The sequence below is a fragment of the Neophocaena asiaeorientalis genome, unplaced genomic scaffold (genome assembly GCF_003031525.2).
Source record: "Neophocaena asiaeorientalis asiaeorientalis breed wild unplaced genomic scaffold, Neophocaena_asiaeorientalis_V1.1 scaffold24, whole genome shotgun sequence".
In the NCBI taxonomy this organism is placed as follows: domain Eukaryota; kingdom Metazoa; phylum Chordata; class Mammalia; order Artiodactyla; family Phocoenidae; genus Neophocaena; species Neophocaena asiaeorientalis.
In genome coordinates this window covers 592,763-611,061 of record NW_020185317.1, presented here as the reverse complement: position 1 = coordinate 611,061, position 18,299 = coordinate 592,763, and the positions used below count along the sequence as shown (strand labels likewise).

The 18,299-nt window shown below is 39.9% G+C and overlaps 1 protein-coding gene across 2 annotated transcripts in view; it reads right to left on the bottom strand.

Annotated features, from left to right (window-relative positions):
• Positions 1-18,299, bottom strand: part of HECW2 (HECT, C2 and WW domain containing E3 ubiquitin protein ligase 2) — a 258,616-nt gene that overhangs the window by 26,454 nt on the left and 213,863 nt on the right. For both annotated transcript variants that reach the window (XM_024733635.1, XM_024733636.1), the window contains exons 21-24: positions 7,616-7,768; positions 5,548-5,646; positions 2,063-2,192; positions 673-819 (exon numbers count right to left, since the gene is read on the bottom strand). In XM_024733635.1, the coding sequence (XP_024589403.1) occupies positions 673-819; positions 2,063-2,192; positions 5,548-5,646; positions 7,616-7,768 (529 nt within the window). The remainder of the gene's footprint in view (positions 1-672; positions 820-2,062; positions 2,193-5,547; positions 5,647-7,615; positions 7,769-18,299) is intronic.

Genomic DNA, 18,299 nt, shown 5'->3' with positions numbered 1-18,299 from the left:
ATATAGGACATGGCTTAAGAACCTGGAGAAGCCTCAGCTATAATTAAGCCTCATCAGAAAAGGAGGGCACAGGGAGTGTTGGGAATACTATGGATGTATTCTGTGGAGGCACTTTAAAACATGTAAAGCTCTCTACAAATATATTTTTAGTACAAGGTTGATGAGGTTTTCAACAGAATTTTTGTTTTATAATTGGTCACTGATTAATCCAGTTTTTTTTCTCTTTGGGAGAAGATCTAGTGCTCCAGTCACTTTCACAGTTTATTTTTATTTTAGCTATGGCTTTTTCACAGAAGAAGTCATATGGAATACTTGTTACAACTCATTCTGACCCTCAGATACAATCATTTCACTTATCAGGCATGAGATCTGATTACACATATCTAAGCATGAGTAAAATGCGTGACTTAAATGTTATTAGTGGTCATTAAATCGTCAAATGCTATTTGAATGCAGGTCATTTTATTTCAGTGTTTTCTTGTAACAGGGCAATAAGCTTTTTTTGTGTTCTTAAAACATACAGGAAAAATTGTTGAAGTGTTTGAACTGAAATAGCAACGGTAAATATACCAAAGAGAAATGGAAATATTGCACACATATGAAGTACAGTGAAGTGGACCAAGGTATTGCTGACATCAGACTGAGAACCCCACTCCTGCTGATTGTCTTTACCTCATAAAAGCCACGCACTAAGCTCTCTGTTTGCTGCACAACACCCCTCTCAATCCTCCATTTCACCATCCTCTCGATGTACTCCTTCTTATTCTTCTCGGTGACTGGGATGTTAGCACCCCCTGGTTTTAATTCTCGTTCGGTAATCTGCGATTAAAAAACAAAAGGACTGACCATAAAGCAATACTCTTGACGTTGTAAGACCACTGCTACCAATGAGCTGGAATCAGCCAGCTACCTGTCTCTGCCCTGGCCTGGGTACATCCCACAAGTAGGGTTTGTGGCACCAGCACAGAGCCCAGGCACCCACTGATGCTCAGGGATGGCTAAGTAATGAGCAGACGTCTGAGAGCCTCAGTGGTTAAAAATATATGTGTTGCGGGGCTTCCCTGGTGGCGCAGTGGTTGAGAGTCCGCCTGCTGATGCAGGGGACGCGGGTTCGTACCCCGGTCCGGGAAGATCCCACATGCCGTGGAGCGGCTGGGCCCATGAGCCATGGCCGCTGAGCCTGCGCATCCGGAGCCTGTGCTCTGCAACGGGAGAGGCCACAACAGTGAGAGGCCCGCATACTGCAAAAAATATATATATATGTGTTGCAAGGTTAAGCTTTAAATCCTGATTAAACAAATAAGTCTTTTAAATGGAAACAAAAGGGCTCCAGATTCTGTCCCACTGCTATTTGAATGTTTGACAAAAAGACATTTTCACAAATTCCTTTAGGATTCACAATCAACTATATATAGAAAGCCAATATTTAGGTAAACGTTTACCTTAAGGAAGCAGAATTACATTCAAGCGAATGTTAAACTGAGAACTTCTTTTCCAAAATACGAAATTCAGGAGACCAGCCAAGTATTAATGTTTAACTAAGAATATTAATTATGAGCTAGCATAAAATTTCTGAAAATCTTTTGACCAACTCTTCTACCAACTTTTTAAAAAAACAATGTTTCCGAACCTTCACCAAAATATTGTTTACTTTCTCTCAGCTTCAAAACAATCCATTTCAGTTGTTAAACATGAATGAGAGTTAAGTACAAGGGCCAATTAAATAATTTAATATTCAACTCTGGGGTAGCATGGATATTGAAAAACTGTATTTGGTACAAGGCATATTCTAATATCTTATGAGGGTATTTTAGTTGGAAATAAAAAGATTGTTTACAACATACAAATAGTGCAGTCTATAAATTAGAAAATTTTAATCTGAAGTCGGCATTAGAATAACCTTTATAACCAAGAATATTGTAACTGTACATAAACCTGGGTTTAAACCACCCAACCAACCACAAGTAAATAAGCATCTGATCTTAGGCCACTGAATTAATTCTTCACTAACCAATAGCCTTCAATTACCACACTTAGTCACCAGTTATTCACACACACAGACCTGCCCAAAAACTTCTTCGTTCACAGTGAACGTGAGGTCCAGGATGTCATGGATGTCATTGTCTTTCATCCACTGCAGGCTCTGGTGAAATTCTTCATCAAGGTATTCTAGATCACTCAGGTCACAGAGACTAAGATGATAAACAGATAGAAAAAAAAAATGTAGTCATGGCTATCAGCAAAAACCCAGAGTTGTGAGGAAAGAAACTAAGAAATAATGACAAGAACAAGATCAACTAAAATAGGCAGTGATTTCTGGAATGTTCTTCATCAAAGTTAGTAACCAAACCAGTGAAATAATTCAGAAATTTGACATAAAATTGAAAAATTCTGATATATAAAATGCCTTAGGAATCACTCAGTTTGTTTTGTCTTTTAAGACACAGAACTGGAGGTGCAAAGAGTGGCTGCCATTTGCACAGTCACCCACAATTAAGGCCAGAGCTGGAAATGGAACTCGAGTTGACAACTTGGGTTCAGTATTCTTTGGCTATGTTATACAATCTTAAATTATCATTCTCCTAATTAGAAATTCTTCATATGTTTCTATACTGTATTTTAACTTTTTTTTAGAAGACTAGATTCTGTGATCCACATTCACATATGTCCTTTTTTTCTTCATGGTTCTTATTCTTTCTGTGATTCTGAAAACTGAAAGCTACAGAATTGCTCTACAATTATAATGGTTTTCTAAGAGAAGATCTACATGAGGTGGAGTTACTATTATATGACCCTGTTGTAAGATGGTAGCAACTGATTTGCTTTAGTTGTCTTGAAACTTCCTCCCATCAGTCCAACTTCAAAGACCATTTTGTTTAGTTCAGTCTACACATGTATTAGGCATCAAGTATGTGCCAAATATCTTAATAGCTACTTGATAAACAGTTACTGCCCTCAAGGAGCTAATGGTCTAGTGGGAGAGACAGGGACACAAATAGATAAGTTAATGTAAGGTGATAAGTGATAGCCTAGGGTGGGTAACACTTATTATTAGTGCACTTTTTTATATGTACATTACACTTCAGTTAAAAAAAAAAAGATAAGGTAGATATAGGGACCTCCCACAGCAAACATGCAAAGCATTTACTTTGACCTGGAGATTTAGAAGAAGCCTTTTGGAGCAGATGATACCTATATTAAAGTTTGCAGGATGTTTCAAGCTAGAGAGGTAAAGGGGAATGGATGAAAAGGAGAAGAAGGGGAAAAAGAGAGACAGGAGAAGAAGACAACCTGAACAAAGCACAAAGGGATGGAGTATACAGATTTTCCAAGCATACTGGCAGCACCAGAGAGTTAACCACAAGACAGAATGTCTAAAGAATGAGGCTGGAAAGGTAGCTGGGAGCAGGTCTGAACGTCATTCTAAGGAGCTTGGTGATTCAGAACTACTGAAAGGTTTTAAAACAGGGAATGACATGGTGAGACACGAGATGTGACTTTAAATTGTTCTTCTGGAAGTGGCAGTGTTGAGGATTACTTAAAATTGGGGGTGGTGGTGGTAATCATTGGGGTGGAAACCAATTAATAGATCACTACAGTAATCTGGCCAAAATAAGATAAGGATTCTAATTAGGGCACAGCTATTAGGGTAGAGAAGATGAATTTAAGAATTATTTAGGAGGTGAATGTGGAAATTAATAAATGGTTTTACTGGGTAGTATAAAGAAGTATATCTAAAACAGGATGGCAAATGAACTCAAGTTACAAGACAACTCTGATTCATTGGCAGTCTTGAGGGCCAAAAGTTGAAAAATTCCTGAGGCCACAACGAGTTCAGCAGGAAAAAGTACCTAAATGATTTGTGACCTGTACCATGGGAATGGGGTGGGAGGTGGGGAAGAGAAGAAATTGTGCTGTGTATTCACCATCCCTGTTTGAGGATGACGCCCAATTTCTGACCAGAGTGACTTGAGAATGTTGGCACCTTGATCTGTAACTGGGCATATAAGGGAGAAGGTACATTTTTAGGTCAGGAGAAATTGATGAGTCTAGTTTTAACCATGTTGATTCTGAGGTGCCTGTGAGACATACAAGAGGAGATATTCAGTGGAATGTTGACTGCTTGAGCCTACGACTCAAGGGAGATCATGTCTGTGGGTGCGGATTGGAGAGTAGATGAGACAGGTAAAGAGATATCCCGTGAGAGCACACAGAGAGAGGAAAGCAAGGGGACAAGAATGGAAGCTTCAGGAACATCGAGGTTTAAGGGCAAGTCAGGACGTCCACAAAGGAGGCATAAAAGTGAAAGGAGAACCAGGAGAGCACAGTGTCACATAGGCCAGTGAAGGAAGAACGCAAGAGAAATGGGTGGTGGGGTTGGGAGGGGTCAACAGTATCAAAAGCAGCAGAATGTTCTATTAAGATAAAGACTAAAAAACATTCTTTAAAAGCTTCCATAGGTTATTGATGGGGAAAAAAAGCCAGGCTAAAATGTGTTGAGGGTGTGTCAACAGTCAATGTAGACTACTCTTTCAGGAAGCTTAAATGGAAAATGAGAGATAAGGCAATGAAATGGGAAGGTGCAAATGGGCCAGAAGAACCAGAGAGGCAGAAGCCAGTGTCCAGGTGCCCAGGACTTCATCGGTCCATATACCAAATGGGAGGATGGCAAAGGTCTTCCTACTGACCCTCTTTAAGAACTATTAGAAATACTTTGCTTTCAATTGAGCTCTAGGCATCCATTTTGACAGAAAGCAGATACATGGCCTTGGTTAAGGAATGAGCTGGTCAGAGCCATGCAATCATTCTGTGTTTTCTCATTGCAAGTTTGAGCTACTACCCTCACAGATAGTTGCCTTCTTCTGTTCATCCTTGAAAATGACTACTGATTCTAGGACAGAAACGGTTTGCTCTACATTTCACAATAATTGCAATCTTTCATTCTGCTAACAATGAAGAAAAAATTCTGTGAATGCTAAATTTTCATCTGCCATTGTAAATGACTGTCTTGCATATAGAGAGATCTCAAGATAAATATGGGACTTAAAAAATACTGCACACCTCTAACAAACAAACAAATTAAAAAAAAAGAGAATGAAAATATGAACCAAGAATAAACAGTTGAAAGTTTGCATAAAGCAAAATGTAAAATGCATCTTGTGAAAGATGGGGGGCTGTGAGTCACCAAGACTAAGCCACAACTATTCTATTAATAACTGGCATTAATACCACAGGAATTCCAGCACTGTATTTGAAGTACAAGTGTTTTGAAGACACATGTGTAGCAACAAATGAGGATGAATTATTCAGAGTGGAGCAAAACTAAGCCTCTGGGAGCAAGACAGGAATAAAGGAACAGAAGCTGGAAAAATCCAGTAACCACATTTGAAATTATATTAGTTGATTAGTTTCAGAAATCTAAATCACTATTAAGTAATAGATTTGAGATAGTGAGCCGATAAATGACATTGTCAAAAGACCCTTTTTGATAAAGGAAATATTACATTCTTTACATGCTAATTACATAAGCAATAAAAACACTCTTACATTCTGAGAAGAGCCTTGTAAAAGGGCCGTGTGAAGAAGGCATCCAACAAATACTGGTGAATTAGTGCAAGACCAAGGATCCTACCACTGAACCGGAACCTGTGAAGGAAAAGCAGGAGATGGCTTACACATCATGGAGCAATTTCTTTCCTTTTTTTTTTTTTTTTTTTTTTTTTTTTTTCGGAGCACAGGCTCCGGACGTGCAGGCTCAGCGGCCATGGCTCACGGGCCCAGCCGCTCCGCGGCACATGGGATCTTTCCAGACCAGGGCACGAACCCGTGTCCCCTGCATCGGCAGGCGGACTCTCAACCACTGCGCCACCAGGGAAGCCCCATGGAGCAATGTCTGAACGGTTCAATTTGCTCTCAAGAATGCTTTCCAGCTCTAATCATCTAAGTTTGTCCATGAGAGTCTGTGTGCACTGCAGGCTGGGTCTTCATTAGGCTGATAGTCATATCTCCTTGTAGAAGAAATCTGTTTCACTCTGATGTTCAGAGAGATACTGCTCCACTTTCACCCCGTGTCAGTAATGTCCACCATGTAGCACCCTACATGGCCAACATGAATTTCCTGTTAGCATGGCAGTGAAATTTCCCTATATCACTTCTAAGAAATGTTGACAGAATGAGACCAGTGGTGGTGGGGAAAATGTTGTCCCCTTGTAGTTTGCTTGCATGAATATTAGCAGGATTTCTCTAATGCAAACCTAGTGGCAATTCCCTTTTGAGGAAAAGCCCAGTCTCAGAGTGAGAAAGTTCCTATTTCTGTTCTTTTTCAAACCCCTCTCTTGATGATAACTCACAATCCAAGAATTATGCATGTGTACATTTGAGGGAGTTTCCTCATGGGACATTCTGTTCTTTAAAATTTGAGTGCTCAATTCTATACTGAATCACTTCGGAAAATTTATTAAATATATCTGTCACGACTGGGTTTGCTGAGATGTACATGTATTTTCTTTTTCGGAAGTATTCAAGTTTCTAGCTCTTTGAAAGCCTGATGCCTTCCGGAAGTGTAAATCCACACTGACGTTCATACTATTCATTTGTAATTTTAGTGTTAGGCAACCATTTTAAGATGAATGTCCAGCAGCTTTGTTTTTCTTTATCCACTTATGTTAGTATAACTGCCATAGCTACTCTTAGGAGGACTCCAAATTGTAGTTAAACGGAAGTTAATTTGAAGAATAAGTCCTAAAACTTAATGCCCTCCACCCACCAATATTAACCTCATGACTCAAAGAAATTGTTTCCATGAGTCGTACTCATGTTCTCTTTTTTGTTACTATAGTGAAAATGAACAGGAACAAGCAAACAGGGGTTATAAAGATACTTCAAGTCTATAAATGCAGGCATGTAAAAATAAATGTCATGAAAAGAGTGCAATTTGGGATTTTCAGAATAAATAATTCCCAGATGGGAATCCTAGCCCAGTTTTCCTTGGTTTTGTGTGAGAAATTAGGAAAGGGGCAATTCCTGGCTACAAACTTGAACCAGTCACTAGGGTAAGGGGCCACTGCTGTGACTCCGCACTCCTGCCTGCCTGCCTGCCAGCATTCTCTTCCACCTTCCGTTCCTCCAGGGCACCCCATCCTCCCGCCCTCCCTCTCCCTAGAACACCAACAGCCCAGCTGCTCTGCCCCTCCCCCAGTGTTAGCCACTTCCCCAAGGGCTGCTCCAGAAGCTGCCTGACCTCTGGGTCAGGACATTCCCCTACTCATGCCCCACCTGCCCCCGTCAGATCTCAGAGTGGCCCAAAGCTGCAGAGAGGGATTTAGGGTCTTGCTGAGAACCTAACATCACCCGCAACTTTCCTTCAGTGGAAAAAACCTTTTGAATTCTACCCAACTCACTTAAAATTGGTCTTATGGAACATAATCTATTCCTAGCTTGGAGACTGCCTGTATATTAAATTTGACAACACAAACAAGAGTCAAATGAGATAGTTAACTGAAAATATGATTTTCTCCAAGGGAAAAAATGTTTAAAAAAGAAGTGTGGGTTCCTATAAAAACTAATATCACAGAAAATCAGCTGAAGAAAAACGTTGGAGAAAAAAAGTACTTACCATTCATGGTGATTGTCTACAAAAGCAGACATGGGACTTATTTGTACTGTGTATGTGTCATTGGCTGAATATTCAAATAAGCCATAATATGGGTTAAAGAGTTCTCTGGATACCAGGAAGAAAAACTCTCTGGAAGGTCCACTGTAATCCAGCCTTTAAAAAATTCACAAAAAGAACAACCAGTTATTATTGTTTTCTATTTATTAGGCACATTTTCTACAGGGCTCAACTTTCTACAGAACACTCCTTAGAAGTCTAATTATCCACATACCAGGATTGTCCAAAACACTGGATGTTGAATGATCATGATTCCTGATCTCAAACATGTTTTGACCCAAAATAACGTAATGGACATTTATATGGAGCATATCTAAAACTAAAGCTACATATCAGATAATGGGTGAGATAGGCAGTATGCTAATAATTTGATTGTATAAATATGCAGAAAAAGGTAAATTGAAATGCCCAGAGCCAGGTTATGGGGAGAGAGAGTACAGTGGGAATGCTTTATTTAAGCAGGTTAAACCAGAGGGCATCAGCTACATACATCCATGGGACATGGAGTCCTCATGGATTTCTGAAACACTTTTAAATGGGAAGGAAAGAGACTTTAGTGGATTGGTGAGAGGATATTACAGATACAAGGCCTCCTAGGGAGATCAGAGGCAAAAGATGGAATGATAGGGTTCACGTGAAAACTTTAAATTATAAAATGCCATGGAAAACTATAAACAAGAAAAGTGAGGGTGTCTAAAGCTTCCTCGGTAACGTATTTGGAGAAGAGGCTGAAACTCCAGCACCTGAACTACAGTGTAAATTCCATTTTACTTACAAAGACATCAGGGTCAAAGTAAATTTTGAGAAATTATTGTGTGAGGTTTGAGGAATGACAAGTGGCCAAAAATGCTGAGAGCAAAAAACACAGCAAAGAGGAGTTTGCAATAAAGCAATTTGATATGCTCAATTTAAAATGAAAAATGTAAAGTACATCTACCCTATGATAAAAAGTTTACACAAGGGTTCAAAGACAGGAAGGAATTCTGAAGGGGGAATGAAAGCTACAGATAGGTTGGGGTGGTGGGATTTTATAAGACTTCCTTTGTTCACTCTATTTTTTTCCTCTTATGGAATTTCCTCCAGTGGGCATTACTGTTTTTTTTTTTTTTTTTTAATGACAAAGAAATCATCTGAGTCTTGGGTGGTGATGGGATTGTGTGATAGAGAAAAGCATCCTATTATAGGTAGAAGAGGGAGTTGGAATACTAGTAAGAAAAGTGAAATGGCTTTTATATGTCTTAGACAAGAGTTTAATAGAATTTACTTAGAACAGACCTCAGCTATCCACCTAACTACTTTCTCAATTTTTGCGATATACGCACTGCCATTTCCTTAATATTTCTAGCTTTACTTGCTCTTCCAATGTAGCCTTGTCTTACACAATATTGATGGAATTACGATGTGCTAGCTTTATATCTTTTCTAATACACATTAAAAGAAACACATAAACATTAAAATAAAAAATGTCAGTCTATGTAATAGCTACAATCATTTCACACCTTACCAGTCCACACTGCACTCTGGGAGATATGAGCGTAGACTGACAAGAAACCTATGTGTACAGAAAAATGCAAACACAGCAGACTCTCAAGGCCAGAGAGGCCTTAAGGTGACATGACAGAACTGCCTTCTGGGGCAGCTGAATATACTGTGGCTACCAGGAACCGTGGGACTATGCTCAGATCACCCTGCGGGGGGGCTCCCAAAGCAGCCCTCTGGCTGCCTGCCAGGTACAGTGACGCAGGCTACCCCTCTTGGTGCCGAGACCAAGGCAGCGTCTCGTGGCTTCCTTCCACTGTCCTCGTTGTGGTCTCTGACGCCACCAAGAACAGGTAGAATACTTTTTCCACTTCAATGTTCTTCACATACTTAGAGGTTTTCTTTCAACAAATATTTGAGTGCCTATTATGTTTTGGGTATTAATCTAGATGCTAAAGATGTAAATTTTTTTTCAAAAGTCATTTTCTACAAGGACTCTAAGTTCAGCAGTTTCCACATCCTTGGTCCCTGCCCACTCCTCACTCATGAACACAGACACTTCTTTCAACCTCCTCTCAATGCAGGGTAGGGAATTCCCTCACCACACTGGTCCTCTGCTCTGGACACTCTCCAGGTGTCAAAGTCTGACCTAAGGGGCAGTGTCTATGCTGATCACAACACTCAAGGTGTGGTCTCGTTAACAAAAACTTAGAAAGGGCTCTTGACCTCTTTTCCTGGAACTTTTCCCCACTAATGCAGCTTAATGTCACTCTGCCTTGTGGGGCAGTCACTTGACTCTGTTGACTCATCATGAACTAGTCATCAGCTCAAACATTTCACCTATGCTTCTTTAACCTAGGTCTCTCCCATACTGTCTGCACATTCACTGTATCTTTTTTGTTTTGTTTTGTTTTTTTGCGGTACGCGGGCCTCTCACTGTTGTGGCCTCTCCCGTTGCGGAGCACAGGCTCCGGACGAACAGGTTCAGCGGCCATGGCTCACGGAACCAGCCGCTCCGCGGCATGTGGGATCTTCCCGGACCGGGGCACGAACCCGTGTCCCCTGCATCGGCAGGCGGACTCTCAACCACTGCGCCACCAGGGAAGCCCCTCATTGTATCTTTTTAAAACCTAAGTACTAGACGTTATACTTTTCCTACTAAATTTCACTTTGTGAGACTGAGTTCATGATTCCAGTCTACCTGGATCCCTGTGGATGCAAAACATCTCTAAATTTCGTATCGATGGTGAATTTCAGACCCCTGTGTCTCTTCAGAAACAGAGAATGCCATCAATAGTATCTGAGCAGTCATTTCGCCCATCCCCTCATTTCATTGAGAAGACTGGGGCTGAAGGAAATCACTGATTTGTATCAAATGAAAGCTGCAGTGGAGGATCCAGGTCTTGACACCGGTTTCCTGATCCCAAGCGTAATGTTCATTACTCCTTACAGCTCACCCTTCAATAAATTTTAAACGCTCATAAGCAAAACAACGTTGCTTATATGGCCTTAGGCAAACTATGGCCTAAGGGCCAAATCTGGCCCACCCCCTGGCTTTGTAAATAAAGTTTTATTGGAACACAGCCATGCCCATTTGTTTATGTGTTGTCTGGGGCTGATTTCCTGTTAGGATGGCAGAGTTGAGTAGGTGCAACAGGGAATGTATGGTCTGTAAAGCCTAAAATATTTACTATCTGGCCCTTTACAGAGAAAGTTTGTCGACCCCTGCTACAGAAGAAAGTAGGAGGAAAATGCTGCTTTATTAAAAAACCTGACTTACCCTAAACCCTCTTCTTTAGTGAGGATCACTTCAAGGCAAGATAAAATGACAACGATACCCTAGGGTGTATGCAACCTCCAGGAGAGTTGCACACACCCTAGGGCGAGACCGTGAGTGAGTCTTGGCCTGCGGGGTCCCTGCTCTGCAGAAACCTTCAGACACAATCAAGGCACATGAGGATAAGGGTCACAGACAGCTGAAACGTGAGTCAAACACTGTGAGTCAGTTTTCTTACAAAGAGACAACTGGTATAAGTAAAATGGGTTTTTAGCTGCTTAAAATTAAACAGTGGCATTCAGTTAGAAACAGCAGGTTTTCACTGAGCTTCAGCTCTCAGTGTTTTAATAATACCGCACTTAGCAGAGTGTCTTATAATTGTCTGCCTATGTGTCTGCCTCCCACCAGACACACATCTAAACTGTAACCATACTGAGGGCAGGGACTATGTCTTTCTCATTTTCGGATCCTGAGTACTTAGCCTGATACATAGGAGGGGATCAGTTTATATTGTTGAATCACTGAGCGGAGCTGTCTGATGCTCTCTAAAGGAAATCAACATAATTTACATTGTTATTTCACATCTAGCGCAGTGAACAGTTTTGCACAAGTCTGCCTTATATTCAATGCATTAATAGGTCATGCCAGTCCTTAAGAGACAACCCGATTAGCAAACACTGTCAGAAATCGCTCAAGTGAATTACGCTTAGAAAGCTTGCTCCTTGTCTTTTCCAAGTCTAATATCTTCTAATATGGTAGAGTTTGTTAAAACAACAAAGATGGACCTCACTGATTGGTTCCTTTTTCATGATGATAACTAAATCTGGCTAAAGATACAATGAATGTCCCCTGAGGAGTTAAGTTGAAAAGTAAAACTCCTTTTTTTCCCAAGAGAGAACAAAGCTAGCAGCTCCTCTAGGAGGGAAATGTATCTTCCTCAACTGCTCAGGCTTTTATCTGCTGTTTTTTTAACTCTAGCAGCACTGATAGAGTCACTCTATAGCCAAGACAGTTTTTAAAGTTTGATTTGATTACAATCTGAAATTTAGAACCGCGTATCTGAGGGCAGGTTGTTGACTGCACATTACCTATGTCTACCTAATTCAATAAGACGTGTCCCAGCAGGATACCTTATGCATGTGCTTCCTGTCTTAGCAACCTCTTCCATATAAATAGTTAATATGACTCATATCACAGGGCTCATTTGTTACATTCCCGTTCTGCCAGTTAGGTTGGTTCCACAGCTAAAGACTTGGCATGGAAATAATGAAACTCCGGACAACGGGTGTGTAGCCACACAACAGCTGCATCTGAGGCCATTTCGGAATAAGCACAGATGTCCTTAGGGTGGCAATGTCGTTTTGAGCCCCATGAAGTGCTGATAAGGCATTTTAAACACCATCCCGTTGCTGGGCTGACACCACCCGAGTTGTTAGTAGCAGCCACTATTTGTTAAAATAAATAGTTCTATTCTCCTGTTCTTTATTTTCAACTAAAATTTACCAAGTATTCCAAAGGAAGTAGACTATAAAATGAAAGAGGATGGTGCCATTGGGAAGTCTCACTATCATTTCCTACAAGTTTTCTGGAAGACTCTGCTTTCTTACAAGTTGGTTCAGGCACAAATGGCCTACACACCTGATTCAGTCTCAGATACTTATAGCAGCAAGGCTTTGGTTCTTGAGCCACTTAAGAAGGCCTGATGGGTGAGTAAGGAATTTTGTGAGCAATTAGTATGACAAAGTTTTACCTGGTGATACCAAGCCAAAGCCTAGATACAGAAGCACCCTTCTCCAGCATGGTATGGATCAGTTAGGTTATCCTGCAAGTGTCTCTTTTTAGAAGAAAACAAGCAGCACCATAAAGTTTCACTTGAAGCTTTACAAATTTCTGAGGAATAAATGATCAAGCCCAGGACCCCAAACAACTTCTAGATCAGTCAGATGTTAAGAGCTGCTGGTTATTTTATAAGCAGGGACCCAAGAAAACCTTTCAGATCTCATCCTCCCTAGTTGCTTCTGTCTAAGCAACTAGGGAGGATGAGATGCTTCTGCCTAGATGCTTCTGTCATCTGTCTAAGTAGAAATATCACAGGAAGAGTGCACCTGTTCTTAAATCCCCAAACTAAAACTGTTTGCACGCATCCCCTCCCTAGTCCAAGTGTGGCTTTGCAAGGCAGATGACTAATGTCACATCAATGGCACCTTACATATAATGAACTCATTCTTTCCTAAAGAAAGGTGCCTTTTATAGAGCTGGCCATGGAGGAAAAAAAAGAGGCGAGGCAATCACAGTGTAAACATCCTCTCTTTATCCAGGCCATTATTTCCTTACTTGTTTTGGGTACTAAGAAGTGAAAGTACACCTGAAACTAACACAATATTGTAAATCAACTGTACTTCAATAAAAAAAAAAAAAAAAAGAAGTGAATGGCCCCAAATGTCCCATCAGAACACAACAGTCTGCCTAGCTAAGTTTTGACACCACACATTTAGAAGAAAATAATACACTAGAGAATATGCGGTATTCTACTGGCTCCCTTCCTAAAGAAGCAACCTCTAGGCGGACAGAAGCACAACAGAAAGAGGCAACTAGAGTATGTAATTTCCCACCACATTCAGTCAAGATGACTCAGTTTCCAAGCTCTTCCACCACTGCTGTCTTCTCCTCTTCCCCACTTTGGAAGAGCAGGTAACCAAATTAAGTTGGGTAGAAATTTTAATGACTAGAACAAAACCTTCAGCGCTGACCAAATTAAATCACAGTGTTTTGCTTAGAGACCGTCTGCTTTTCAGAAAAAAGCCAAGCATAACATGAAGCATTACTTTAGCGAGATATAATAATTAGCTGTCAACTAGTATATTTACATTAATAGATTCTAGATTCATTTTTGTATTTTTAATTGAATACAGGCATCTCTACTATTCTGGGGTTAATTCTACCTCACATGGAATTTGTAGTCGTCCTGTAAATTTATGACTATAACATTTCCCATCATTTCTCTTGACTCAGCTCTTCCATTTCAGGAACAACCTACATATCATGTGTCAAGACCTACGCAAAGAAACATCTTAAAGCAGAGCTGAAGTCTCTGAGTGAATCTGCTAATTCACACCTTTTTGGAGGGCAGGCAGACGCATTATTCTTAAAAATAAATCCTTTTCTCTTTATGCTCTCACTAATCTATTATAAATAAAGACCCTGATTATGACAGGTAGAAAATACAATCAGTGAGATGGTATCAATAAGAATTGCAAAGTGTTATTCCCTCACAGATAACAAAGTTGACTTTAGCAACACAAAATAATACTCTATACATACCAATCAATACCTCTACTAATTCCTTCCACAGAATTAACTGTATCTATATACTTATTACTCTCCTGACCTCAAGTGCAAAAGGAAGTATACACATACCAAAAATTACCCTGGTGGCAATCACTCATCAGACAGCAAAGAAATAAGAAAAGTTGTTCAGGGAAACATTCTCTAAATCTCCCCAAATCCTGACTCTATGCTTTCTTTAATAAATGTTCTATTTTAGATTAGTTTTTGATTTATAGAAAAGTTACAAAGACAGTAGGGAGAATTCTTATATACCTCACACTCAAGTTTCCCTCTTATCAACATCTTACATAAGTACAGTACATTTGTTACAAAATGAACTGATATTGATACATTATTAACTAAAACCTATACTTTAGTCAGATTTCTTTCTTTATTGCTTAATGTCCCTTTATTGATCCAGGATCCCATTCAGGATACCACATTACATTTAATTGCCATGTTTCCTTAGGTTCATCTTGGCTGTGACAGTTTCTTAGATGCTTTTGCGTTTTGATGACCTTGACAGTTTTAAGGGGCACTGATAAGGTAATCTTGTAGAATGTTCCTCAATTTGGATTTATCTGATGTTTTCTCCTGATTAGACTGGTGTCACATGTTTTTGGGAGGAAGACAGTAAAGTGTCATTCTCATCACATCATACCAAGGGTACATACTATCAACAGGATATATCACTGTTGATTTTAGATTTTAGCCTTGATCACCTGGCTGTGTGTTTGTCAGGCTTCTCCACTGTAGACTTAACTTCTTTTTCCCCCTTTCATACTGTATTATTTGGAAGAAAGTCACTATGTGCAACTCACAATTAAGGAGCAGGGAATTATGCAGAATTATTTGGAAATCTGCACAAATTTGTCTATTGTTATTTATTTATTTATTCAATTGTGTATTTATATCAGTATATAGATATTTATTTTATTTATATCAGTATATAGATATTTATTTTATATTTTGGGGTTCTAATCCAATACTACTTTACTTTTTTTGCTCAAATTATTCCACCTTTGACCACTGGCAGCTCTTTCAGTTGGTTCTTGTGTCCCTTTGACATCACTGTGAGCTGTCTGAGCTCCTCTATACTTTCTGGCACAAGATGCTTCAGGTGCCGTCTTGTATATTTCCTTCCCCAGTCCTAGAATCACCCATTTCTCCAAGGAGCCCTAGTCTCTTTTATTGAAGAATGATATTGCAAGCCAACATCTGGGCACTAGGCATATACGTTTTTTAATACCTATTACTAGAGCTAGACATGAAGAACTTACAAAATGACACATTTTGAAGGCATTAAAATTAATGAAGGAAAAGTGACCAGAAAACTTTCAGCTTCATTTCACAATTCCATAGAAAAACCTAGGTAGCTTTTCTCTTTGGGTATTTATTATAATTCAGAAAGAAATGTTATGATCTTTAATTTTAATGTAGTAAGATGACAAAGGCTAAAATAACTTCTTAATTTTATGTTGTTTTGAGGTTTCAATTTTTTAGCAAGCATACTGCATTAATCTTTCAAAATAGTATTATGTATTCCCAATGCCTTAATAGCAAAATAAAGTCTATATCTAACAATCTATACGTATGATACTGACATGATAAAGCCATGAGACCAGAAGTTATCTGGCCCCATTCCAGTTTCAAAAAACCATATGCAGAGGGGCCTGATTAAGAGATTGTCCCTGAGGGCTGAGGTCACACCTCAAAATATCCTCCCTCTTATTTTCCTTCTAGGGTTACAGGAAGAAGACAAGAAATGGAGGCAGGAAACATTTGCACATTAGTGGCAATTAAATAAGGTTTCAGGCCCCACTCTGCCTGGGTCTCCTCCTAGGAATGGATGTCAGTCCAGACCATGGGGAGACAGCTTTAGGATGACCAAGCATGACAGCATCTGTTCTATTCAAACCTAAGTACCAGGTTTTCCAAAGACGCTTGCCTACATCTCTGAGATCTCAACAAACTGTGGTCCAACAAAGAAGAAAGGCAGCTGGAGTTCTGGGGGAGGAAAAGTATTCTCATCCAAACCAGACTAGTTATGTAAGGAAATACCTGGAATCCCATGCATACCTGTGATTAGGCTAAAAACATTTGCCTTCATTTTCAATTGCCCACCTGCATCTTTAAGACAACTAACAAAAGCTAGAACCATTAAGGCTTGTCAGCAACAAAAGGCTCAAGTCTCAGGCAAGCTTCTCAAACTTTGTCACATTATATTGTTTTCTCATGTAGTATTTTACTTTAATCTAGTCACAGCTGGGAGACTATACAACACTATATGTGACAAGAGAAGTTATCAGTCACTAGCCGGAAGAGTGAAAAGATCCATGGGTAGGAAAAAATTCAGATAGATCAGAGTTCAGGAGTTTTGCCTAAATCCCAGTGCTGGTCTAAGAATCCTGGATGGAAGACAAGAGACCTAATTTTAAATCTCAATTTTACTATTATCTAGTTCTACTAGCACATGTGAATTATTTCATACTTAAAAAAAATTTATTTTTGTGGTACGCGGGCCTCTCACTGTTGTGGCCTCTCCCATTGTGGAGCACAGGCTCTGGAAGCGCAGGCTCAGCGGCCATGGCTCACGGGCCCAGCCGCTCCACGGCATGTGGGATCTTCCCGGACCAGGGCACGAACCCACGTCCCCTGCATCGGCAGGTGGACTCTCAACCACTGCGCCACCAGGGAAGCCCTATTTTATACTTTGACAGCTCCATTTCATCAACCATAAACCAAATGGCTGAATTTGTTGAATATTATTGCTACGATTCCATAATCTAATATACTTTATTCCTGGCCAAGGCTGAGAGAGGTAGCCTTAAAATGATCCAAATCAACAGCAGTTAAGGAGTTAAAGAGAAGACAACCCGAGTTCAGACAATCACGTGGTATTTTTAAAATTCACTCTAGTGATGTCTACAAAGAAGGTGCTGAGACTCCAAACCTAAACCTGAAATGAGGAAAGAGTAAGGGGTCTAGGAGAGATGAGAGCTTTCATCTCCTGAAGAGTCATAAAACCACCGTTATGCCTATTTGAATGCAATAAACACCGTGTAGGAGTCTTTACTCATTCATTTCCTAACCCTTATCTCTATGAGCACACTCATGGAAGAGTCATACAAGGCTGGACTCTGTTTATGGCAGGCAGTTATTTTGGTAGGTGTGCCAAAGAAAAAGTGGGGACAGAGAAATAAGAACCAAGGCCCAAGAGATACTGCTGGGGAGATTTCCAGGTAGAACAGAAGGATTCTTCTTTTTTTCCTCTTTTTCTATCTTTTTAAAATTGAAGTACAGTTGACATACAATATCATTTTAGTTGCAGGTATACAACGTAGTGATTCCATAATTTGATACATTGTTAGATGGCCACCACTGTGAGTCTAGTTACCATCTTGTCAGCATACAAAGTTATTACAATGCTATTGACTATATTCCCTTTGCTGTACATTACATCCTGTGACTTCTTTATTTTACAAATGGAAGTTTGCGCCTCTTAATCCGCTTCTCCTATTTCGCCCATCCTGCATCCTCCCCACGCCCCCTACTCTCTAGCAAACACTAGTTTCTAATTCGTGATTCTGAAACTGAGCTTATTTAACAGGTGAAGTACGATTTACTTAGCATTCCTGTGCACATAACAAGATCATAGATGTTAAAATGCACTTCCTTGCTTTTTTTAAATCTCAAAGCCCATGTTTTGAACCCTCTTACACTGTTGGTGGGAATGTATATGGGTACAGCCACTATGGAAAACAGTATGAAGCTTCCTCAAAAACTAAAAATAGAGTTGCCATATGATCCAGCAATCCCACTCCTGGGCATATACCCAAACAAAACTCTAATTCAAAAAAAGATACATGCACCCCTACGTTCATAGCAGCACTATTCACAATAGCCAAGGACATGGAAACAACCTAAATGTCCTTCGACACATGAATGGATAGAGAAGATGTGGTACATATATATAATGGAATACTACTCAGCCATAAAAATGAAATGATGCCGTTTGTAGCAACATGGATTGACACAGAGATT